This window comes from Rhipicephalus microplus, chromosome 8 (assembly GCF_043290135.1).
Source record: "Rhipicephalus microplus isolate Deutch F79 chromosome 8, USDA_Rmic, whole genome shotgun sequence".
NCBI lineage: Eukaryota > Metazoa > Arthropoda > Arachnida > Ixodida > Ixodidae > Rhipicephalus > Rhipicephalus microplus.
In genome coordinates this window covers 85,195,658-85,221,091 of record NC_134707.1, presented here as the reverse complement: position 1 = coordinate 85,221,091, position 25,434 = coordinate 85,195,658, and the positions used below count along the sequence as shown (strand labels likewise).

The following is a 25,434-nucleotide window of genomic DNA, read 5'->3' as shown; positions in this document are numbered from 1 at the left end:
AAGACGAGACAAACACTTCTAAAATGCACTCTGTTATCTTATGAAACGCACAATAAATTAAAAAGTAGAACATAATTATATTTCTTTTTTTTTCTATTGAACGTTGCTGTGTGGTTTCTAGTCAGTGCCCATACCGATGCCTCGTGTCGTCCAACGGACATTAGATTCGGGAGTCTTGAAGTGCGGAGAGAGTATGTCGACGTAGAGGACTGCAGCCTGCGAGTTGATGATAGACGATGTTGTGCTAGATAAAAAAACACAAAACAAGAACAAATTTTGAGAAATTTGAATACGCTATTAGAAAGACGTGGTTTGTACAAACCAAATGGGAATTCGGTTTTTACTTAGGTATGAGTAATTATACACCTTTTTTCTATAAAGGTAACTTCACAGGTACCTGAATACGTCTCTTAGCTCACCTATCGACTTGAACCAACACTTTCTACTCCTATTTTTGGCTTGGAGAATATTGAAAATGAAATGATTGCTTTAATCCTCTATAAACCCACTTTCCGGGACAACTGCGCGAAAGACCAAACGACCTAGCCTTTATGTTCACGCGTGGTACTACCGAAAGCGAGTAGTTTTGCAACACATGTCATGAATTGTCCACCACTAAAAAAAAACAAAAGCAGCTTTCACTGTAGAATATAATTCACGTATCAGCGTTTTAATGATATAATTTACATCACACTTGCTCAAGCATTCATAATTAGGAGCAGTTAACGCAGATGGTGACGTTCGGAACTAACATTAAAGCCTTTCAGAGTGCAATGACCCACCCAATAAGTGTATCATTAATAATGTACACAATAAACGCACAGCAATGTAGTTTTGACATAGCAAACCGAGTTATATTCGTAAAACTAAAACAAAAGGTCAGGAGCATTACTGAAGGTTCAATGAGATAAACGCGAAATCATTCTGCAGCCTTCAGCTGGTATGAAAATATCAACATTTTAACTTAGGTTGTACACAAATCAGAAGAAGATTTTTAAAAAATGTAAGTAAGCATTACGCAAGCTATAATAAACGACAGCTTATCCAAATTAACAAACAACTCCACTCCCCTACGCTGCTAATTACTTTATTTTGAAAAAACACACAGGTACGGAAACACGCCACTGTACGAGTGCCTACACTTCAAATTATTAGAGAAGGCAGCAGGATATACACGCCCGTTTGGTGGTCCACTTGCAGGTGGAACAGCTACGAAAACAGCACGCAAAATAACAATAATCCTTTGGGCTTTTCAATGGTTTAGGTTCAAACATTTAAACTACCATGCATTTTTTATCCTGCGTCTAATGCAATTGAGAAACGAAGAAATTCTTTTATGATTCCTAACAATCGATCTTCCTAACATATTGTGTCAGGAACTGACAGTTGGAATAAAGTTATTTTTCTCATCTTGTAAATTACTCTTTTGTTATACAGTGGAGTTTGCCAATAATTTCCCGAGGCTCCCTATTCTTTCGGTACTGTGTTGCAACCGGTTTCGGTACTATGACGTATGAGAAATGCATCGACCAGGTTCGGCGTTAACACTGAAATGACTAATGAAATTTCAGGAGCTTTCTGAGATTCATTTTTTCAAAAAGTTAAATTTCAGCAATTCACTTGTATTGAGACTTACCTTAACGCGGCGCTGACGATCGAAGTAAGAAAGATTCCAGTGAATCCTCTGAATTTTATCAAGTAGGTTTTCACATAGTATGGTAGGATCTGTTCAGGCAAAAGGAGGACACAGTGATGCTTCAGCGCAAGATTGCCATTGGGTGGCTTGAAGAAGAATCAGAGTTCAAGCAAAAGATAACCAAAGTGACCCCCTCCCCCTCAATAAACTTTGGTTGCCAAATTTGTAGAGAAACGGAACAGAACCTCTACCAGGAGTGCAGTTCTTTTTGAACAAATATATTGCAATCTTGAATATAAGATATAATATTAAATGTAGCGATTTAACGTCCCCAACCACAATATAATTATGAGAGACGACGTAGTGGAGGACTCTGGAAATTTTGACCAGCTGGGGTTCTTTAACGTGCACCTAAGTCTATGCACACGGGCTTCATGCATTTTCACCTCCACTTAAAACGCGGCCGCCACGGCCAGCATTCGATCTCGCGACTTGGGGGTCAGCAGCCGAGTGCGTTAGCATGAAAATAAAGACAATATTTGTTCCCTCTCACGATATATATGTATATAGATAGATAGATAGATAGATAGATAGATAGATAGATAGATAGATAGATTATAGATAGATAGATAGATAGATAGATAGATAGATAGATAGATAGATAGATAGATAGATAGATAGATAGAAACGTTCGACCTTCAAGGAGTTTTTTCTTGGCGCCGCAAACAGAATCAGTTGATAACAGCATAATACCAGTCCCTGCGTCAGACCGTGAAATGTAGCCTAAAACGAACAACTAGGGGATAGTCGTGCAAGTGCCTGGGTTTGTTTAGTTCACTGGAGTACACCAGCTATGCGTCAAAATTACAGACTTGCGCACAGCAACACCATGGATGGGGAGCGTCACAAGTGACATGCTAGCCCTGGATTTACAAGCATGCACGTAAATTGACCACTCCAAATTGAGAACACGGGCTGAAGTCCTCCTGACCAACCCAGCTAGCGACGTTCAACGTAGCTGCCTGCGTTCGCTCCCGTTTGAAACAATATACCGCTCAGGGGACACTCGAGTTACCCCACCTGTGCTTTGGCGAATGCATGGGTTCCGGAAAGCGCGTGCTGTACAGCTGCTCTTTTTTAGATTGCTTCTCGGCAGATCTAATGAGTTTCATAAGATTTGTGAATTAGACCAATTCTCTTGATAGCAAGAATAACTTCATGGTATCTAAATCAAACTTTTCAAGACCTCTTTATAAAATAATTTATTTCACACCCCTGGCGAAACATTGGACCATTGGTATTTACTTATTTTTTTGTTTCGTCTCTTCATTTCTCCATCTTGCAAACTCCTTCATCCATCTTTCTAGTGTAGGGTAGCATACCAGTTGTTCTGGGCTAGTTACATTCCTGCCCTTTCTTTCCCTCCTGCTCCTTTTTTCATGTTTCTTTTGTTACGTTACGGAAATGAGCAATGACCCTACCTGTCCGTGAACAATCTCTAGAAGCTGCTGAGCCAAATTAAATGTCCGAGTCGATGCCATTAGTTGCACAACATGTATATTGGTGTGATAACGTTCTTGAATGGCCACGATAAAAAATCAATTAAATTAGGAGCACCTTTAGAAAAACTACCTTAATCATTTTGTCAAGCACACACAACCATGGAAGCTATAAAGTTTGCTTTTATTGTAGATCTTACTCAATAAACGCCAATGTTTCTTAATTTTGCTTTCGTTTTACAGACTGCATGCCGACGCAAGCATCTTGGCTAGACTCGAGCAGACGACTACGGAGGTGCTTCGTCGTTAGGGTAAGTGGCAGCGCCAAAACCACAGCGAGGAGACCCCCAGCGGCATAAAAAGGCAACAACATGTGCGTGCTGGTGTTCTGCTTGCTCGACAGGTCAGTACACCAGCGCAAAATGCGGCCGCTAGCAACACGGAATCACCCTAGAGGCAATTACGTCGTTCGCCTCAGTTGGAGTGGGGGTGGGTAGTGATTGGTAAATAAATATGAAAAGTGAGCCTCGCAACTGTCTGCATGCGACGCATCAACAACGGAACCTAGGGGAACGGACAAGAAGGTATTAAAAGGATATATAGAGAGAAGTAAAGATTGAGAGAGAAAAGTAAAAAAAAGTGAGATAGTTATAGAAGTCCGTAGATGGGGCCCCGATCGACGAGTAGTCGTCGAAGAGGGGAGATTGCGGATGAGACAACCATCAGCCACGAAATACACCGAGCGTCTCGGTTGTTCGCCTTTCGCTTCGTGTTTAGCGTGTGATGGCTCGTTGTCGGAATAGTGCAGTCTCCACATGCATGGACTGCTTTTCTCCGCCACCGACTGCTTCAAGTGCGATGGCAATGATTAAATGAAACTACCGCAATAGGCGCCGCAGAAAGGCAACGATGTCGACGGGCAAATGTGGTGCCTTGCTGGAGCGAGACGGAGGCCAACGGGCCGTGAGACACGTGCGAGCGTTCGCGGCTCAAGCTATGAACAGGTGCCTCCCGTGTTTTCGAAATGGAGTTTCGTAGTGTATGCTGTAACAAACTCGTAGGTTACTTGCGAGCACACACCGAGCACTTTCTATCCTTGCAGTAAGACGGTAAGTTGGGCCAGCTGGTTGGGATTAATCGTGAACTTGTTTGCCGCGCAAACAGTCCTTTCCCTCCTTAATTGACAACGCATTGAAGAAGTGAATTTCGAGCGCTGGTGTTTATTAGGTGCTTGTTGGTGTCACCTTTGCGCTGTATTCACGGTACGTGGTGTGGAGGTATACGTTAACTTCAGCTACCACAGTGGTTAAATCACGATCATGAGCGTTCGTGGTTGCAATGGAGATGTGGCACTAAAGGTGTCGACGTGAGTGTATCGGCTTCAAGCGGTGCTTAGCTGCCACGCTCCCAGATATCATTTCACAATGAGCATTACTTTCGTGAAGTCACGCTTCAGTTTGTGTAATAACGATTTTTGTGTGTTTATGTGATTATCGTCTATATCATAGTCAAAACACGAAACCTGGAACAGCAAGCCAGGCAAAAGGCCAGGCTAACTACTCTGCAGTTTAACTATTCATTCTTAATAACTATCTCTCTGTCTCTCTCGTTGCCTGTGTGGTGCGGGCCTAATAGCACATTCGTTTTGTATAGTTACCACTGTGGAAAGCCGGGAGGGGGGGGGGGTGAAGGTCATTCGTTGTGACATCCGCGCAGACTTGCCTTTGCCGTCTGCCATGTATTTGACTCACCTGGTCATAGCTAGCGATGGCGCCACTCAGACGTGGATCGCAACCCCTGAACCAAAAGATCAACGCCAGAGACATGGAAAGCTGCACCACGTATGACGTAACCAACAAAAGTGTTCCCACTGTAACCGTCCTGCAAGGAGAAAAAAAAAGGAGCTTAATTGCTCATATATTCAGTAGTTTTCTTAAGTTATATAAACTCTTGACTGAGGCGATTGTTAAGAAATATGTACGTTAGACGTGCTCTTTTCTTGGTCTTCGAGGTTACTCCTATCACTTTCCATAGCCCGCTGCTTCGTCCCAACTCTAGGTTGAATCCTTTTTGTATGTCTCCAGCTTTATGCCCCTTGGGTAAGTACCTTTAGGTGTCGGTTTCTCGTAACGCCCCTTCTATGAATAATAATGTCCCAACAAAGAAATATGTAGCTCTTACATAGCTTTTCTTTTCGAAAATATTGATATACTGTCATTTATGATCTGGGGATACTTGGTGCGACGTAGAAAGCCGAAGACGGGGTTAAATTTGACAAACTTGTAAGCGGTCATTGACCAGAAGTGGGCATACTCAGGCCGATCATGATGTTGTCATTGTTGGCGATGATGAGGATGGTCAAGCATGAGCGAAGCCTTCAATACGCCCGACAAGCACACAGAAAGGTCTATGAACGTACAAACATGCGTACCTCTCCTGCTTTTTTTGCGTGCATTTTCCGTGTCCTCACCTTAAGGGTCGAACGTTTATTCGGTTAGTCATCACTGCCACAGATCAAGCCAAGATGCTTCAACGTATAGCAAATGCAGCTCAATGACCAAACGAGCTCTCATGACTGAATATATGAACAGAACAACCTAGACGTAGTTCCAGCGTCGCTACGGAAGCAAAAAAAAACAAGGATAAAAAGAAGTTATGTCCTACCAACTTGCCCAAGTTTCCACGCTTCAGAGCTATGATGACTTCATAATGTATCTTCATTCAGTAAAAAAAGAACAGACACCAACCACAATAAGACATTTCAAAACAAAATAAAACATTTCAGCTCCCACACTGCAGCCTTGTTCACAATGAAGTTAAAAAGTATGATAACCTTAGTACGTTTCTAACTGTACTTAGCTCATCATACTTTTGAACTTCATTGTCAAAAAGGCTCCCGTGTAGAAGCCGAAACATCTTGTTGTCTTTTAAAGGTTTTTTTTTGTTATGGTCAGTTTCTTTTTGCAGTGCTTCCTCCTGACTAGACGGGATTCGGTCAGACCAGAATTTCATCCTTATTTTTTTTAATTTTTCTTCACATGTTTAGTTATACATACCGCTGGTGATGGACCTCTGGAAGCAAAAATAATGTGATAAACACTGTCAGATGATGTAAGAGAACTGATATTGGTGCGTTAACTGTTCATATAGTTGAATGAATCCAAATTGGAAATGCTGGTAATTTCGTCCTTTGATAGTGCGATGAAAGTGTCAGTATGATAAATTACCGAGTAACAGATGGTAACTTACCACTGTCGATGACAAGGACGCGTAGCAACACGCATCCCACAAGGTCTGAACTCCAAACTGAAGATTTGTTTACTCGCGCAGAACATCAATATATACCTGCAAGTGGCTACATACACATAACAAACAACAAAAATAAAAATAACCCTGTGCTGATTATGTTTTCTAGCACAAAGAAATATTGTGCCCTAATAAGTAGAGAGATACCTTTATGGTTGTTGCTTTTTAGTTGGAAGCTGGTATTATGTGTGTAGCCACGTGTGGGTATATATTTAAATTGTGTGCATGGGAATAGCAGTTCAGTTGATAGTTTGGCGCTTGTGTGTCGTGGATTCATCCGCGATCTTGTGGCCCGTTTTTTAATTATAAATCAATGACAACCTGCCCATCGTCTGCCCCACTATTTGACATAAAAGCTGTGCAATCATTGGATCAATCAATTATTTATTCAATCAATAATTTATACTGATTATGTTTTTGTAGAAATGATTCTTACAGAATGTAAAATATTCAGATGGGGCTCCCAAAGTATGAAACTGCAACGGGACGCTCGGTGACGGTTTCAAATAAATTAACAAAGATGAACAGCAGCGATACACATACAAGAGAGAAAATAAAAATGCTTGGAAGCACATTTTACAAAATATGATAACAACAATATATATACAAACAATGCTGGCACAAATAAAGAAAAACATCACAGCTTTGCCGCAATGGCTAAGAAATGAACGCGACAGCAACAAGTTCGAACATCACACGCAGAATGGCAAGCAGATCAAAACGTGCCCCGTGTTTCTCACGCACAAATAACGCACGAAACGTAGTCGCAGGTACAGATGATTTCGTATAAGCATGTGAGTTGTTACTTCGCTGCGTCTGAAAAGCTCGCACTTTTCGCAAACGGAGACTGTTCAACGAGTGCAGTGGCTTTTGTGGGCCCGGTGAATACAACAGAATCGTTCCGGTGAAAGCCCAAGGCGTACAATTTGGGGAAAGCCCAAGGCATACGACTGTACCCACCGCAAGATAAACGAGCGCACGCGTGAGCCCCTCTTCTCCGTGGGGCAAAGTACGTGTGAGAGATGACAGCGCGCGCCGCCGCGTCGTGACGATCGGGCGACGCGCGCCTCATCGCGCCACCTTGCTGGTAATACTGAAAACACAATAGTCCCCCCCTTCCCCCCTCCGAGATGCCCATCGCCAGCGGTAAGTTAAATATGAATAGCTTGTCATTTCGACGTTGCAGCAGGTGCTCCTTCGTGGCTCAGTGTCTAACACCTCGCACAAACTTCAGAGGTCAGACGTTCGATTCCACGTGCCGGAGTCTTTTTGTAGACAATTTTCCTTTCTAGCCAATATTCCTAGCCAATAAAATGATAAAGGCTACACTTAGCTGAAGAAAACTCCGAAGACATTAGTGCAAGTGAAACACTCTTCCCTCTATGGCCGGTGCCAGGATTGGAACCACCAATGCGACATCACAGAAACAACATCAAAATACTGCGTTCTTCACCCCTTCCCAGGTTTCAGGTCAGGGGAACTGAAGCAGCCATAGCGTTTCTAGATACACACTAGAGGGAGCTCTGGCGCTAGTGTCTATGGCAGCTGCCATGCACGGCGTTTCAGCGAGCATGAGAATGATGGCTAGTACACATATTTGTCTAATCTTCGTACTTCTGGTCTGCTTCTGGCTCCGTGTGCGTTCTTGTGACTTCGAGCTGTTTTCTCACGAAAAAAAAAAAATCAGCAAATGTTCAGCGGTTGCGCTTCACCACCTTATTCTGTCTTATTAGGCTGCGAATCCATTTCGCATCGGGTCACGACGTTAAAAAGGGTTTGTCCTTTCCTTCAAAATGAAACCAAAACCAGCAATAATCGAAGCAGCAAAAATAATTCGGCACCTGCAAGTACGAAGTATAGGAAATTATGTCTACTACCCTTCATTGCCATGCTCGCTGAACGATCGCCGCGCCAGAGTCGCCTCTAGTTAACTTTAAGACACTCTATGGACACAGCCTTTTCTGCATGCATCGCTCCTGCCATTTTTCACTTATTCGCATGCACTGCGTCGCTATATTTTAGCATTACACCTGTCCCTTTTCCGTCCATTCAACCGTGCCAGGTGGCTCCTCCATGAGTTTTATTGTTGTCTTCTGGGTTTCCTACGGAATATGTTCAGGAATGGCTGGAAAAAATACAATCGCCGTATACCTACCTCTAAGAAATGAAAATGTCAAGTTGCAGAAAACTACATAAAAAGGAAGGAAAAAGAAGTACACGAAACTAGCGCTATCTAACGATTGAAATTTATTGCACAAGTCTGAACACGGTGTAAGCCAACCCTACGAGCGCACACAGCAGGCTTAGTCTCGCACGAAAATTCACCTACCACGTGTCGATCTCAAGTACTAATTTACACACTCATAAAGCATCGCAAGCATGTGGCATATGAAACTTGATTGATATGTGGGATTTAACGTCCCAAAACCACCATATGATTATGAGAGACGCCGTAGTGAAGGACTCCGGAAATTTCGACCACCCGGGGTTCTTTAACGTGCACCCAAATCTGAGCACACGGGCCTACAACATTTCCGCCTCCATCGGAAATGCAGCCGCGCGCAGCCGGAATTCAATCTCGCGACCTACGGGTCACCAGCCGAGTTCCTTAGCCACAAGAACACCGTGGCGGGGCGGCACATGAAAACTTACCTCTGAGCTTGTGCCAGCGTACGGGATGCCATACAACGTTGTACCACAGCCTGGTCGAGGCCGATCCTGTATAGGGATACAGCGGCGCTCCCGAGAAATGTCGCCCACACGCCTTCGTCGTGCGCCAAGTCCAGGGCAAAGCTGTTCGCGAAGAAACAAGTAGGGATGTTCAGTCCTGATACAGGGAGCCCCTTTTGAACAGATTAGCGGCAACCACGAAACGGTACAAGCGAAAACAGAAAAACTGTTTTCCTTCTGCTACTATTTAATCGCTATTGTTCCTTATACCGCACGGTAAATTAACGCTTTAGTCCACGCGACACACAAGTCAGGATCACGCATAAAGTGCGAAGTCCCGGCAGCGGAAACGACGGGGCCGTTGGCTAAGGATAGGTTGGTAAACGTGAATTATTTATTTAATTTTTGCGAAGGAGATTATTATGCCATATTTTGTAATACTCAGCCTGTGTTTTACGTCTACAGCAAAACTGAAGCCTCACGAAATGACCTGCAATTATTCTTGCCTCGTGTGAACTGAGTTCTTTGTCTCCCTTCAAACTTCAATATTTTTTAAGTTTTGTAACTCTATTTAGCTCGCTGCCATCAACGGATTCTTTTCCATTAACTTGTTGTTCACTACGCCACTTTAACTGACCATCGATTTTTTGCCCTCCGTAAAGTGACCGTTCTAGGCCCATTTTTTTTGGTTGGCGCCCATATATAGGCGAAAAAGTTTGGTCATATTAATGACGAGATTTTACAGTTGAGTCTAGTTGGGTGGGACAACATAAAAAGAAATATACTGTTTTTAAAGAATGCCCTGCCTTCACCACATAAGTATCATAGCAAGATGACGAAACATTCTGTGAGGTCCGTCTTCAGCGCGGTTGACTGAAAATAGGGAAATAGGCAATACATCTCCGGCTAAAACGCTCGATGATTTCGACTTTATCGCCACCAAGCACTGTATAAGGAAAGCAACTTGCACGATTTGACTTTTTGAAAATTGTTCTGTGTATACGAAATAGATCCGTAAACTGTGTTATGGCGGAAAACAATCCTTGATGACACATGACTATCAGAAGTACATCAGAAAGCCATGAATGTAATTCAACGCTTCTTTGGAGGTATTGTTAGTTGTAAGCAATAATGAACTTCGAGGACTCTCGAGCTCAAAGGACATCCATCGGCATCACTTTTTCAATGGCTAGACTGAATTCGCATCTCGGTGCCACATAAGTCTGTGCGCCTAAATTTGGCCATTTTTAGTGCATACTGCATACCAGACAGTGGTCCTTGCAGGGCGGGCATACATAATTATACACTCGGCTAAACATACACAGATACAAAACAAACAAACGAATATGGTATACACATACATATGTTTATATGCATATTTAAAGGAATGTAACGTAGTAAACACAGCATTCATAAGAAATATGCAGAGAAGTACATGTCAAGCAGATTGTTTTGAGGCACCAGCAGAGGATTTCATTCTGAAATGGTCCGTGGAAAGAAGGAAAACTTGTAGGTGTTTCTTTCTGGCATAAATTGGTGTTAGTGTGTCAGGGCGATAGTGTCTTGTTTCCCTTGTGGAAAGAGGACTTACATAATGTGAAGGGTCGAGGTTGAAACTGCCCTAGAAGGCCTTAAGTGCAGTTTTATGGAGGTCCCACTGCGACTTTATCTTTCCTTTGAAAATATTGGCGCAGTACCCAGAGGCAACACGAACGCGTGCACCCGCGAAGCCGTTGGTGCGGTTGTTGGCAATGATCCGTTTGCTTTGGAATGCGTGGGCCTTTAAACTAACCACAGCTGTCACTTTTTATATGCATGCTTTTGATGTCTTATGTAAACGTTGGATCCAACATCCCCTGTTCAAAGACTGCTCAACACGCCGGACTTCTATTTCCTCTTGATTCTCACTCCTGTTTCTACGTCCTGTATTTCAATATAAGTAGCTGTACACAGTGTGCGATAAAAAAAAAGCTGTTACCAAAAATTTTACTGCTGTGTTTATGTGCCAGCAGATTGGGCTGCAGCTGTGCCGCTTTGTATGTTCAACATGTGCATCGGCAGTTACAAACACATGGCCCGTGGCCCGCCCTGTTCTGTCTTTATCCCACTATATCGTTTCATTTTCTTAATAAGTGGGTCGCTGCGTTTCACAGGTATCGCTGGTCGTAAGCATTGCTCCGTGAGCCGTGAGGCACCCCATGTGACCATGCGTTGAAACGTTGCCGAGAAACGACACCTATATTCACGAACTGCCTTGCCGATTTTAGTCGTTTGGGAGATCGGTATATTGACTCGTTTTCGGAATTCTTGCACCAAATTTTCAGACATGTAAGAAGTGGGAAATGGTTGCCTCTAAACGACAACGACTGCTGACAATGTTTACTAACCATCCCGGCCTCTTGCAGAAATCAATTGTCTGACTGTGGGCCTCTCACTGAGGCGCGTTAGAGACCCTTGTTCAAAACAAACCCTGCTACCGTAGCCGCATACTCCTCAAAATGGTTTGCTTGGCGCATAGTACGTGTTACGACTTTGTTCGGTCCCGTCTCAATATACATTCAAAGCTCAACATTACTAAAATAGATTAGAATATTTAGTAGAGTAGAATAAAGTCTAGTCTAGTAGCGTTGGTTACAAGTGGTGGCACCCTCGTGGTTTAAGTAAGATTATCAGCAACAGCACGTTCAAGGTTCTCGATAGTTTATTAAAAGTTACAGAATGGCACCCTACTTACTTTCCCATGAACGTGCGAACGTCGAAGTCCGTGAGAGGTTGTACATTCCAGCGAGACGCTTTCATGTCGATGTAAACATTGGCGATGACAGTGACCGGCGCCAAGACCATGAATATTAACTGAGCGCAGTCTGTCCATACAACGCCTCGTAGACCACCCTAGAAACAAATAAAAAACTGACATGTACCAAAAAGCGGATAAAATCAAGGCTTGTTTTGAAACTCTTTTTAGTAAAGTAGTTGCAGCCATACTGGTTCAAAGCACACTGAATTTAGTGAAAACGTGTGTGAACTTATTTTACTTTTGATTTCGCGTATATCATTAATAGCTAAAGAGGTTGCTTGGACACGTTGATACGACATATTGGAAGGAAACAGCGCGAAAGGCGAAATACCAGGCAAAGAAGGACACTTGCAACAGTGCCTGTCTTACAAGCAATGTTTATTTGTGGAACCACGCAATATACTCATGCGCCGTTAGAAAAAAAAAAGATGACACAAAAATTACAAGTCAAATATAAATGTAATATGAGGATCATCACTAAAGAAGCATGCTCATTGCACGTTCAGTCATCCTGATAGAAAAACAACCTTACTACTGACAAGGCAACTGAAGGCCTGTTCAGGCGTAAGTCACCTAACCTAGCTATTGTCAGGGCCTCCAGGAAATACTGGAGGTCCCGATGACCCTTCACAACCGCAAACAAGCAAAACTCAGGGACGCACCCTCGATGTCGGCAATGAAGGCCACAGTGGTCATGCCAAAATAAAGGCTTTAAGTACACAAGAGTTTGTGTAGTAGGCTTGTAATCAAGGGCAATCTTCCTCAAGACTGCTTTAATAGTAAATGTGAATGAAACATAAAGAGAAATGGCCAACAGCAAAGACGAAATCACAAGAGGAATCGTTGAAGCTTACAGTGTAATGTCAGGGAAGTTTGACGCGTTCGTTAGCTCACCTACCTTCAATAGCACTCTCATATAGAAACGTGACACGTTTAGCGAAACAAATACAAATTTATTGGATCACGTGTGCTATGTTTGACACAGGTGTATGAAGCAGGAAAATTGTTACTATTGAGTTTGATGGATGCACGTGTTTTAATGCACAAATAGCACCCCTGGAGGATCGTGCTCTGTTTGCCTTCAGTACCCGCTGCTTTGTATGCCACTCCTACCGTGTTATTTTTTTCTTTGTTTCAATAAGTTCAGTTGTTGGATGCGCTTTGTCTGTGTGGTACAGTTTTTTTTTTGTTCTCAACTTTGCACCGCTGCCTTACCTGCAGTACACGCCTGCATTTTCCATGTCTGCGTCCTCATAGCGCACCCACGTCGTCGACACTCAGGAGGAGGGCTGTCTGATTCACGATGAAGCTGTACAAATCAGCTTTTCTACGTAGAGCTGAATCCCGCCTCCCCTGCGGCGGCTGCATTTCCGATAGAGGCGGAAATGTTGTAGGCCCGTGTGCTCAGATTTGGGTGCACGTTAAAGAACCCCAGGTGGTCGAAATTTCCAGAGCCCTCCACTACGGCGTCTGTCATAATCAAATGGTGGTTTTGGGACGTTAAACGCCACATATCAATCAATCAAGCCTCGAATATAGTTGTGTTTTCGTCTAAGTACACAACCTCAAGATAACACGCTCCTTTCTTCGCCTTATCGTAGCTGCCGCATTTCGAGCACGCGTCCGCTTCAGCCTCGGGTGGTGCGGGGTTCGATCCCTGGTGTCGGCCGACCACCCAGCGGTTTATAAAGAGGGGACAGCCGGGCTTAAGTGCGGTGACGTGACGTCCCGTGGTGAAGCTTACTCTGCCTCGAGGATTCTCAACCCGTTTCGCAAGACCCGGCATCATTTCTACGCCTTTGTCAAACCGGGCACATTTTATAGAGACCAGCGGCAATCGCGAACAGTCGTGATTCGAAGTGTCATCTGCAGATGAAAAATTATATAATGTACTCATTGTGCGATAACGTCAACTGTGCCTCAGTCACACAAACTATTATGGGTAACTCACGAGTAAACCAATAATGAATGAAACGTTCACTTTAAACCCACCTAAACCTACAGTCCAAGTTCATACCGAAATATAAACTAGTCAGAATGCGGCCATGTTCATTTGCGGCGGCAAGACGGGCGTTGAGTCATTTGTTCGCACGGATGCGAACCCACTCGCTGGCGTCGCTTAAAAATGTGCAACTGCATTAAAGCGTGGACACCACGACGTTCACTGTTCGGTGATCGATGCTGAGCGCTGATTCTTTGTGTGCCATCTCGTTCCAAGCAGTACACATAATTGATGTGGCTCCGTCTACATGAAAGACACCTTATTGATATATTTTCAGCGTTAGCTTTCATGTTTTGCTACCCACATCGGTTGTAAGCGCACTTTTCTGTCATGGGTGCAAGACGACGGCGTCCGATGTGTTTGCTCTAACTGGGAGCTTTCGACTAATCTAACGCCTGGACCATATAGGTTTAAACTGAGGTTTACATTGCCTTTAATGAGATGAGCAGAACCACCCTGTGTGCTCTTAGTGGGAATGCAGTTTTCCCCCGTGATTGCTGCGATGCAGGCGCTCTTTCTATCTCCGCCGGTCGCAAAACAGAACGTTTTGACTTGCATATAAAGTTAGTTCAGGCTTGAATACTGCATCCTGGTTGCGAGCGCTTCATCTTAATAATTCTATCCGCATGAAACGTCGAAACACAAGCAGCCGCGACCAGCAACAAAGGGTAAAACCACGCAAAACCGATGTAAAGAAGGAAGGTGCTGACGGGCACGTTTCCTGTGAGCGCACAGTGCAGCCAGAGACCAGTAGCGACACCATCTATAAACTAATTCGGTTAGCGCAAGAAGGATTCAGAACCCAAAATACGCAAGCGGATAAGTGTATTTTGCAACTCCAAATGTCATTTTCATGGCAGTACAATAGTAGCAAACAATATTTCAACACGAATTCAGTGCGCTTTTTATATGACCCAAGACCGTACAGCAGTAAGGTGTCTTTTTCGCTGCGCCTTCTCTGCGAAAGGGTTTCATCTACAGCTGATTAAAAGAAACTCATGCAAAAAAAGATATCGACGCTCTCTCACGAAAGTCGCTGTATGTTATTCGCAAATTTAGATGTATGATGCTAAAATAGCTCACCAGTGCAGTGTACATAGTTCCGCAGAGCCCAATCGCTATATTGCACAAAATCAAAGGAGCTCCGAAGACTGCGAAGCCATGAAAAAAAAAGCATAGAAAGGTTACGTTCAATATTGTCATAATGAAAAAATCAAAATAAAATTCAGCATTATTTAGAAACTAAACACCGTGACTTATTTTACGTTTACAGAAACATATAAGTAGACATGATTTTTAATTTTGTAAGGAAACAGTGACATTGATTGTCAGGTGCTCACCAGTCTCTTCCCTTCAGTTTCTTTTTCAGATTATTTTATAGTCGAAAGAATTGTTTCGTTTGTTTAAAAATCATATTGTACAGAAATATAGAAGTAGACATTTTTTTAATTTTGTAAGGAAACAGTGACATTTATTGTCAGGTCTTCATCAGTCTCTTCCCTTGAGTTTCTTTTTCAGATTATTTTATAGTCGAAAGAGTTGTTTCGTTTGTTTATAAATCATATTGTCAATATGTTTTGTCAATGCACCTGTAATGTCCTACAACTATTTACAGTCACTTGTCCAGTTCCGTTTTTTGCAAAGATTTGCTTCATGGCCACCTTCCTCTTAATCATCATTAACACCTTCTTCCTCTCCCCTCTTTATCTACCCTTCTCAATTTATTACGCGAAGTATCAGGGTCAGAAATTGATTCAGGCCAACTTTCAAGCTTCGGCGTTGCAATAAACCACTGTTTATCTCACTCCACCTCTACACCTAGTCCTGCAATAGTTGATGAGGTGTTGTGTGTTCAAGGAACTAAATAAACAAGTGAATTAGGCCCACAGTCATCTACAGTCCTTCAAAAATTGTCCGACACCTTCCAATGCTTCTCTAAAAACACTGGCCTTTCTCGTTACTATTGAGAGAAATTAAACGAGACCGTGCTTTGTCGTTGGCAGCGCAAGATATTCGCCGACTTTTTTTTAAATCAAAACTTCCGAAATAAATTATACCCAGAGCAGAATTTCATATATTTTTTTCCTTTTCACCAATTGGCGACGAATACCTGTCGTAAAGATGTGGTGACAATTCATTGGTGTTTTTTCATTTTAAAAAATGCACTAAATGCACTGAATGCACTCATCCTTTCTAATCGGCATATCACGCAATCGATGTTCACCGATATACACATACACAGTGAAAATGACAGTGATGAACTTGAGCCTCTTCGTGAAATATTGATGGAATGCCTTAGGAGAATATTTCAACCTGATCTTGCAGTACTTTGTGGATCTTTATGTACTCACCTGTAACAATAGTAAGGCCGGCTGCGAAGATCGCTAGCGCTCCAAGGCTTTGCTGAAACAATGAAGGATAGCGTTTGATTTTGAAGCGTTGAATATTTCATAATGAAAATTTATTTGTACCGCTATTGCTGCACGAATGGCAACTTAATGGCGTGCACAGAACATTTAAATGGACAGTGAAAATAAAAAAAAAGCTTAAAAGAACCGAGCGTTGAGCGTTGCAAATATCCGTGTCTTCTTCCCTTCTTCGTGGTTTTTTTTTTTTGCGCAAAATGCCATTCACAATAAGAAAGGAAAAATTTTAATGCTAGTAATTTACTCCTGTACAATTCTAAGAAAATGGTGCTTTTTGCGAGAAGATGCTGGATTTGCTAGAAAACACGCGTAAACAAAACACGGGGGGAGACGTCGTTTTGATACTCCCGCGTCGAACGCCGTGATGTGATGGATATCAACGGCGTCTTTTTCGGCCTACGGAGTAAGTAATCAGTAAAGTTGACGTAGGTTTTTTCGTTAGACAGCTGTGAACCGAGTCTGATGAGCTTTTTTTTTTCTCGAGAAAGCGCTGCCCAACAACGTAAAAAAAATTAAAAAGTACAACGTCGTGCGCGAAGATTTCGGCGCGACATTTAAAAATTAAGATCTGAATTCCTTTTCTCTTTTTTTAGTAAAACTATGACGGAGAAATGACTAATATCATAGTTATCGCAGTACAGTGTGTTAATCTAATCAGATAACTTTGTTTTTCCTTTTACTCAAGAGTCCCCATTAGCACACAAGAAAAGCAATAATCCTTGAAAAACATATGGAAAGTGCATTTCAATGAATGAAGTTTTAACAAAGTCCGACGTTTTTAGGTGCGACGTTCCCATGCTCTGCTTGCCATAGTGTGGAGTGCCCTCCCACGCGACTATGCATTCCTTCCGGCCGAGCAACTGGCCGGGAGCACGCTTCTGCCTTTTACCGGTGGATACCTGGCGGCAGCCATTCTCTGCCTCGCAGAACAGCGCCTGATATTAAACTATTTCTTCAATGGTGTGATGAGTTATCATCACAGCCTTCGATGCGATGATAGCTTACTGATTTAATGACAAGCTTTGGCCACATATAACACAAACAAAAAGTAAAGGAACTCACAAAGACAAGCCTAAGCAGCTGCTTGTGTTTGTCGTTGTGTGTTCCTCTACTTTGTGTTTGCGTTATTTTTGGCCAAAGTATGCCATTAAGCAAGTACCAACTATGCCAACAACCAACTCACTGTCAGCATTGTCCTTAGATAAAGCAGTCTGTGGTGCATGCATTACACGTATGGAGGCAATATTTGCTTTCATCTATATCCTCTAGAACGATTTTATTACTGTCCTAAAGATATCCACTAAAAAGAATAGCTTGTATGGTGTTTTTTTTTGTTTCAATGCAATCTGTCACCTTCTAAACTGTTTTCACCAGTGAACCGCAGAGACGAATATGACGCTCTCGTGCTTGAACGTAAGCGAGTTTACTTTTTTTTTCTTTCTAATCATTCCCCACTTCCCTTTCCCTCATTACATTTCTACTCATTTTCCCCTTCCCAGTGCAGGGTTGCAGACATTAAATGTTCTTCTGGTTAAACTCTCTGCCCTTCATAAACCTTTATATCTCACTCTCTCCTCGGTCTTAACCAGTAAACGCTATGACCTCCTTCTCCAGTCCCCTCTTTTACGCTGTAAATGTAACTATACCGCGCTCCTATGATAATATATATATATATATATATATATATATATATATATATATATATATATATATATATATATATATATATATATATATATATATATATATATATATATATATATATATATATATATATATATATATATATATATATATATATTGTCTGAATTGAGGTATTCTTACCGTGAGAAAGAGGTAGCATGTTCCGGCTGTCAGTGCAATTGCAGGGTTGAAGCGCTTCCGTATGTACTTCATGAATAAAACACAAAAGCATAAAGAGCTTTAGACAAGTGGTGCTCGTGACTGTCGATAAAGCACACTCCAAATGCAAATTTGGTTCAGCCCTTCACGTTAGCCAACAGATGACAAGTGATAAGAGAGCCGGTTTTGATGACGATAGGAATGGCTTCCAAAAGGCATGATTGCAGTTGTGGATGTGAGAAGCTCCGGCAAGCTTGTAAGAAGTTTTAGGAATATGTAACAAAGGCAGGGAACGAACAAATATTTATTTCTTGGCTGTGTTGGGCATTACCCTAAACTGTTTTATTGTGATAGCAATTCTACGAACACCCTCGGCTGAGTTCTGCCGGTGGCGGCGGCATCGCCGTCACTGACCGTATATGCATAAGTATCTATACATATGAAAACGCGAGAAAGAAAAAAAAAGCAAGAAAAAAGGCTTTGGTGCACGGAATCGAACTTCAGACCTCTGAAATGAAAGGGCGAAGCATTAACTACTCAGCCATGGAGGAGCACGTCCATCTACGTTCAAACAACAAGCTATTTACATTTACCACTTACCGTTGGTGACGGGCACTTCGGGGAGGAGCTATCGTGTTTTCAGCATTACCAGTAAAATGGCGCGCCCAGCACGTGACGCCACATCGTCACGACGCGGTGGCGCGCACTCTCATCTTCCACGCGTACTTTGCCCTACGGAGAGGAGGAGGTGGATGCTCACGCGCGCGCCCTTATCTCGTTGTGGAGATAATCGTACGTCTCGGCTGGAATCAGGCTTTCACCGGAACAATATTGCTGTAGTCCCCAGGTGCACAAAGGTCAGTGCAATCGTTGCACAGTCTCCGTTTTGGGAAAAGAGCGCGCTTTTCAGACACAGCGAAGTAACAAGTGACTCACTTATTCGCGATCATCAGTACCCGTGAGTAGATTTTGTGCGTTATTTGTGCGTGAAAAACGGGGGGCACGTTTCTATCTGCTTGCTATTCTGCGCGTGACCTTCCAGTTTGTTGCTATCGCGTTCTCTGCTTCGACTTTGTGGCAAAGCTGTGACTTCTTTATGCATTTCACAGAGATAATTATGATACACAATTGGGAAAGGATACATACATGTAAAGACCAATTAGTCTTTGTCTAGTAACATGTAATTGTTTCTGTTCACACGTTGAAAGAACGTTCAAAGCAGAGCGTTCAGAAAGTTGAAATAACCTTTTAGTGGTCATACATCTGGTATGAGTAAATATATGTTTCCTACCTAAAGCTGGTAGTAAATTGGAAAACTTGAGTTTTTGTTCCTAATTAACCTTACAGGATGCGAAACAACTTCAAGGCTGTCGATTAAACAACCCCTGTGGTGTGTGGATCCATTTGTCAATCTTGTCATGTTTTGCTCTACATCGTGAATGTAATTGAACAACAGTTTTATGTCGGGATCCTTCAAGACTTTAGCGACGTGATTTCGCCATCGCAGAAATGACGTCGAAAAAATTAGCATTATCAGAATACAAAAGAAAAAAGTTGGTCAACGTGAGTCGTACCTGAGACCTGTGGATGCACATAAAAAATGCCTGGCACACTATCATCAGCGCCATGTTTACAACATCTGTACGCTTTAAACATTACGCCTTTATATCTACCAGTGTCCTCTCACAGCGTTCTTGATAAGGTGCAGTAATGCATCATGACCATGGCATTCGCGACTAGTTCCTACAAAGCATCGTTTCTAAGCGCCCGTTGTATTCGGCACGTGTCTAATAGAAGCGGTGATATTTTGCAACCACCCACAGGTGGTGACCTTATCCTAAGCGTCGCCATCGTTCACAGCATCCATCCATAACAAAAACAGCTGTGTGGCGCCCACCGGCTTTGCCTGACTTTTCACTTGCGCTCGCCCCGCGAGTAATCGTGGCTGGTAAAAGGGAAGACACGATGCATTTGGTCGGGCAGTGGCGCTTTGTACTCCGGCATGCCGAGAGCAGGTGACCTTAGCCCACGTTCGGCAATCAATTAATCACGCTCTCCTGGCTGTCGCATCGCTTTCTCTGGTTCCGCTCTCACCATTAACTTCTACAGTTACCACAAGCGTGTATGACCACAAGGGTTTGTTTAATTATTGATGATGGAAGTTAGTTCTTGGCGTGGTGAAGTATGAATAACCGTCAACATCGATGCACCATCGTTAAGTGGTGTTGGAACTGTCAAACACCAACAGACATTGCGCAAGCTCTCTCATATCAATGCAAACATTAAATTACTTCTGTAAGGACATGTTTTACTTTCGCGTTTTACCCAATCTTCCTACGGAGAGATCACCAATCATTTTTATCATTATATTTAACTACAGGGCAAAACTCACACAAGAGGTCACAGTGCCAAACGACGTGACCACAGCACTTCTGCGGTGAAGAGAAACCACACTATACTAGCTCTCTAGACGAGATAGTACGATAGTTTGAAAAGAGTACTGACTAACAATTTTAAAGATTCTGAGTTTCTTTTATCTAAATAAGAACATGGTTTTCGAGAGCACTGAAAACCATATTGTGGTGCCTGGAAACACATCGTATATGTTTTTATTACCACTACCTTAAAGAGACACCTTCAGTTTTGACACCGAGGCCGCTGTTTTTCCGTGACTTGTAATGACAGTTTGACGTCGCAGGGACACAGTAGTTCACAACGCATTAGCGACACATCTGCCATCTGCTCATGGCACACGTAAACAGCGATATGTGTGTTGTCCCCAGCGACTGCGACAGAAGTTTATGTGATTCAGGCGGCAGGCAGAACTTAGAGTGCGCAAACTCCTGCCCGGGAAGACACGTTTATTTGCGTACCTTACCAATTTACATGACGGATAAATCAACTATGTTTTTAGGGGTGAAGCTGCTTACGGCATGGCTTCTGCGTCTCCCGTAGTCATTGCGCGTAACCTGTGGCACATACCTGCATACCAGTGGCACACGCGTGCCCTCTGGCGCATATCCGCATGTCAGCATAATACGAAAAACGTAGCACGCCGTCGTTATCACGCTCTCGGTGTTAACAAAGCGTTGACAGCAGAAATGTGGTACATACTCTCGTTTACTCCTAGGATTGTCCGCTGGATGACGGTACTTGTAAACGATGAATATATGATAAAAAAAGCAAGATGGCGGTACTTGAACTGTTCACTAGATAAAAGGACGGACGCATGGGCGGACAGACAGACAAGTAGACGGACAGATGGACGCACGCACAGACGGACGAACGAATGAACGCACGAACGGGCGCACGTAGGATGGACTGACGTACGGACGGACACACGAACGCATGGACGGAAGCATGGACAGATTGACGGACGCTTTTCCCACTCATCATCGTTCTTTCGTGGATGTGCGGTGATTTTTTGTTTTTTTTCCTATATTCTGACAAGCTTTATTCCTGGTAGGTTCTTCTTCAACTCCTGCACTTGCGTTTTTTTTATGGAATATTATATCTTATTAACGGTACGGTTAACTTTGCATCATGATGCGCGGTACTTTCGCTTCGCTACGAAAGCTAGCGTTTTATTGCTCGTGACATCCTGTGAAATGTGCCTACATTTTTTATTTCCATTTTATCCAGCTGTCGGCTCTCGTTTTTTTAACGTATAGAAACGTAAATATACTATCAGCAAACGAGGGGTGAATAATTTGTCGAGAAGAGGTGATGACAAGTGAATTGATAAACCTTAGTGTCGCACCGGCGTTTTTATACCACAGAAGCCACTTCGATGGTGAGGCAGTTACAGTGCAGGCTGCTGAACCGAAGGACGCGGATTGAATTCTGACAGCAACGGTTCTATTTTGGTAATGCGCAAATGCTAAAGGTCCACTTGCATTCATTGAAAGGAATAATGACGCGAGTTTAAAGTATACTTTCATAGCTTTGCTCTAAATATAAAAAAAACTTATGTTGAGAGCCCCAAAAGGAGTAATGTGGTGCCTGTGGATTTATTTGACAGCTCCCTAATACCACTGTATGCATTAAAGAAAAGCACATTCAATCTCAATATTGAGAGACTTCTCGGTGAATTGTAGGGGCCACCTTGAATGATAGCATCAGGAACTAGTGGTGCACTAGCAGCAGCTCTGTCATCTGTTAGTCGCGCGCGGTGCATCTTAACAACGATGCGGGAACGAAAGCTTCGCCAAACTTAAAGAGCAGTGTTGATTCGTCGTGATAATGCTTACTGCGCTGTGTCTGACCTGCATGTGCTGGGCTGCAAAAACTTTAGGCTCGAGTTAAATACTGAATACGAACAATTTCTTAGCGAGCTTCGGTAACTTAAGCGTATCTATTAATCTATCTATATAGCCACTTAGGTTTAGGTGCTCTCGTGGTCACCCCTTTAACCTGGCGGGAACCAAAATTAGCATGGGAGGCTAAGATGATTTAACGAATATGACGCGCTGGTCAAGACGTACTTAATGTCACAATCCCATCGCGCACGTTGTCAAACACTTCCCGCCAGACAGCAGCACATACCCACCGTCGAATGTGCCGCGGGATTGCGGGTGTGTGCCTCAGGTGATTCACACTCATTGTCTACCCAGGAACGACGAGAACAAACATGGACAATCTTAACCCGCGAATGTTAATAAATACGTGACATCGGTAGCGTCGACCCGCCAAACGCAAAGAATACATGTCAGGATCCCAGCTGGATAGAACCATAGCATTCTGCGTGGCAATGAAGCATTTTATCACAGAGCTGCGCCAGGTCTCGGAACTTCTTTTCAAATTGACGCTAATCTCTGTGAAACGTCAATATTTGTTGCAATGTTGCCTGCCCAATTTTATAAACATTACATATATGTACTCCTTTGATACAGCCGTCACGTCGGGTTAACGTCAATTGTGGTTAGTTGCCCTGCACTGAGGTTGACTTATGTAGCAGTGTCCACGACCAGCATCCTCGCGAGCATCAGCGCTTCATATCAGCTTTTGGTGTTGCTAATACGCATTTACCAGTTGGCATCATTGCGCCAGTGCAAAGAACTGGTTATATAAACACCTGCAACTTTTCAATATATGTCTGTGCGTGCAAAATGTTTACATGTATTTAGCGTCTTTACATGACGTGTCGCTCAATGAAAAATTGCAACACGGTCACCTTCCCTCCCATACTTCGCATAACGCCGATTCTCAGGTACGAGGGATCTGTCGAGTTTTTTATATATACGTGCTGTCTGACTTCAGTGAGAGGAGAGTCGTTACGCGGCTGTAAAAGGAAACAGAAAAGTAATAAGCAAGGTTTTAGAATTACCGCTGTAATACTTCAAAATTGTTTCAGTACTCCTTTAAGAGCATGCCGATGATGCCTAGCTTCTGTAGTCCTTCTGTAGTCCTTCAATGAGGCGTGCTTAAAAACCATGTCTTAAGAAAAGTTTGGTCAAGTTGGGCCAGTTGCTTGGGATCCATCATGAACATTTTTCAGCGCAACACCAAAAACGCAGAACAGGGAAGGAGCAATAAAAAAACAGGTAAGACGGCGCTTACTCACAACTTTTCTTTATTGTTCTTTAAAGAATCGTTGTGAGTCAGTGCCATCTATTCTTTCTCTTTTACTCCTTCCCTGTCCTGTGTTGCGCTGTAAAGAAGCTCATGAGGAATTGTAGGTAGTCATATTGAACAAGTGTAGCAAAAAATACAGTGCCATAAAGAGGAACATGACAAGTAAAATGCATCAAGATTACAAAAATTCAAGTGTGCTCGAGTTTCTAATATTCCATATTAGCAGTGCATAGCAGTGCAAATACAGACACAAGAAGAAACATGAGACTATGTGAGTGGTACCTATCTAGAGCTTGTCCGGTGTTTCTGTTCCTTCTCGTGTGTGTGTCTTTCACAATTCTCGTTCGACATGAATCACATCGTGGTTTTTGCTTGCAAAGCTTTTGTAATTATCATATTTTGCCGAGATAATAAAAAGAAATTCGTAAATATACCTCGAACACTGAAGTGATGCGTAGTCCATACATGACCGGCAGGAAAATGTACACTGCTACCGGCGCCATGGCAACGGCCGATAACGAGACCCACATAAGGTGGAACCCATAGGCGTAGAAGTGTCCCGCGAAGCCGACGAGTCCCGCCGATGAGACGATGGTGGCCACCGCGGACGCCGCTAGGGGCAGGGCACGCAGTGCCCGGCTTCCCAGAAACACCTCGGCGGTCGTCTTGGCCAGGCGGGCCTTGCGACGTAGCGAAAAGTACAGGCCCAGCCCGAAATTGAGGGCCATGAGGGCACCGAAGACCGCGTACTCCAGAACGATGTTTTCCATTTAGGCGTCACGAGGAGTCACTACATGTGCACCCTCGCCGTGGTAGGATTGTAGCATAGAGCTGTCGCAACTGTCGTCTATGCTGTTGCAACTGTCGTCTATGCCTGTTGGTGAAGGTGTGCTTCCTGTTCAACAGTCGTTTTGTCGCATCCACGCCATTTCGCGCTCAGACACTAATTGATGTCAGTGCACGCCGCAGCTGGCGCAGTTCGAATGGATTCCACTTTTACAGAGTGTTATCGCCCTTGAGAATGCAGCGGTTGAGCAAGCCATTCGTGTTTCTTACAGCGAGAGAGAGAGAGAGAGAGAGCAATTAACGTTTATTTCGAAGCAGTGTTTCTAGCGATGCCCAGTTTTATCACTCAAAGGTGGGAGGGTTCCCTAGTCCAGGGAAACCCTGGCCTTACTGCTCTCTTGGCCCTGGCGACGAGTTGTCGCTTGTCTTCCAGGTCCTCGAGGACGAGCTTGACCTCCCACGTTTCGATTAAATGGTCGTCGTTCATTCTTGGTGCTTGGTCCCGCTCCGGTTGCATGTCGTGGTTTAGTTTAAAGCGAGTGCAGGGGGTGCAGTTTTGTAACCCATTCGTCACCACTGACGAGTGCACTTGAGAGGAGATTTTATAAGAGTTTATGAACGCTGACGCATATATAATCGTTTTTATGAAATGTTGTTTCTATGAAATCAGTTTCTTCTCAGGAAAGATGAAGACATGGTGCGCTGCTGTACTCTCGGCATGTGCCTGTGTCATCATATAAGATTCGGTTATAACTCGTTCCATTTCTTCAGGAACCTGTAACGCGATAGTGCCTTTTTCGAAGAGTGGCGCACATTTACGCTCTACCACCTGTGTTGCTAGATTATCCGAATGCATTAGCGCACAACTATTTTGATTCGAATTTCACTTCCCATTT

General features: G+C 43.3%; 1 protein-coding gene across 1 annotated transcript in view; it reads right to left on the bottom strand.

Moving 5' to 3' along the window:
- LOC142769212 (sodium-coupled monocarboxylate transporter 2-like) overlaps positions 1-24,600 on the bottom strand; it is a 42,535-nt gene extending 17,935 nt beyond the window's left edge. The window contains exons 1-9 of the mRNA XM_075872245.1: positions 24,187-24,600; positions 18,161-18,226; positions 16,262-16,313; positions 14,994-15,061; positions 11,846-12,003; positions 9,094-9,234; positions 4,887-5,016; positions 1,637-1,725; positions 135-244 (exon numbers count right to left, since the gene is read on the bottom strand). Coding sequence (XP_075728360.1) covers positions 135-244; positions 1,637-1,725; positions 4,887-5,016; positions 9,094-9,234; positions 11,846-12,003; positions 14,994-15,061; positions 16,262-16,313; positions 18,161-18,226; positions 24,187-24,522 — 1,150 coding nt within the window. The 5' untranslated portion in view covers positions 24,523-24,600. The remainder of the gene's footprint in view (positions 1-134; positions 245-1,636; positions 1,726-4,886; positions 5,017-9,093; positions 9,235-11,845; positions 12,004-14,993; positions 15,062-16,261; positions 16,314-18,160; positions 18,227-24,186) is intronic.
- Between the last annotated feature and the right edge of the window lie 834 nt (positions 24,601-25,434).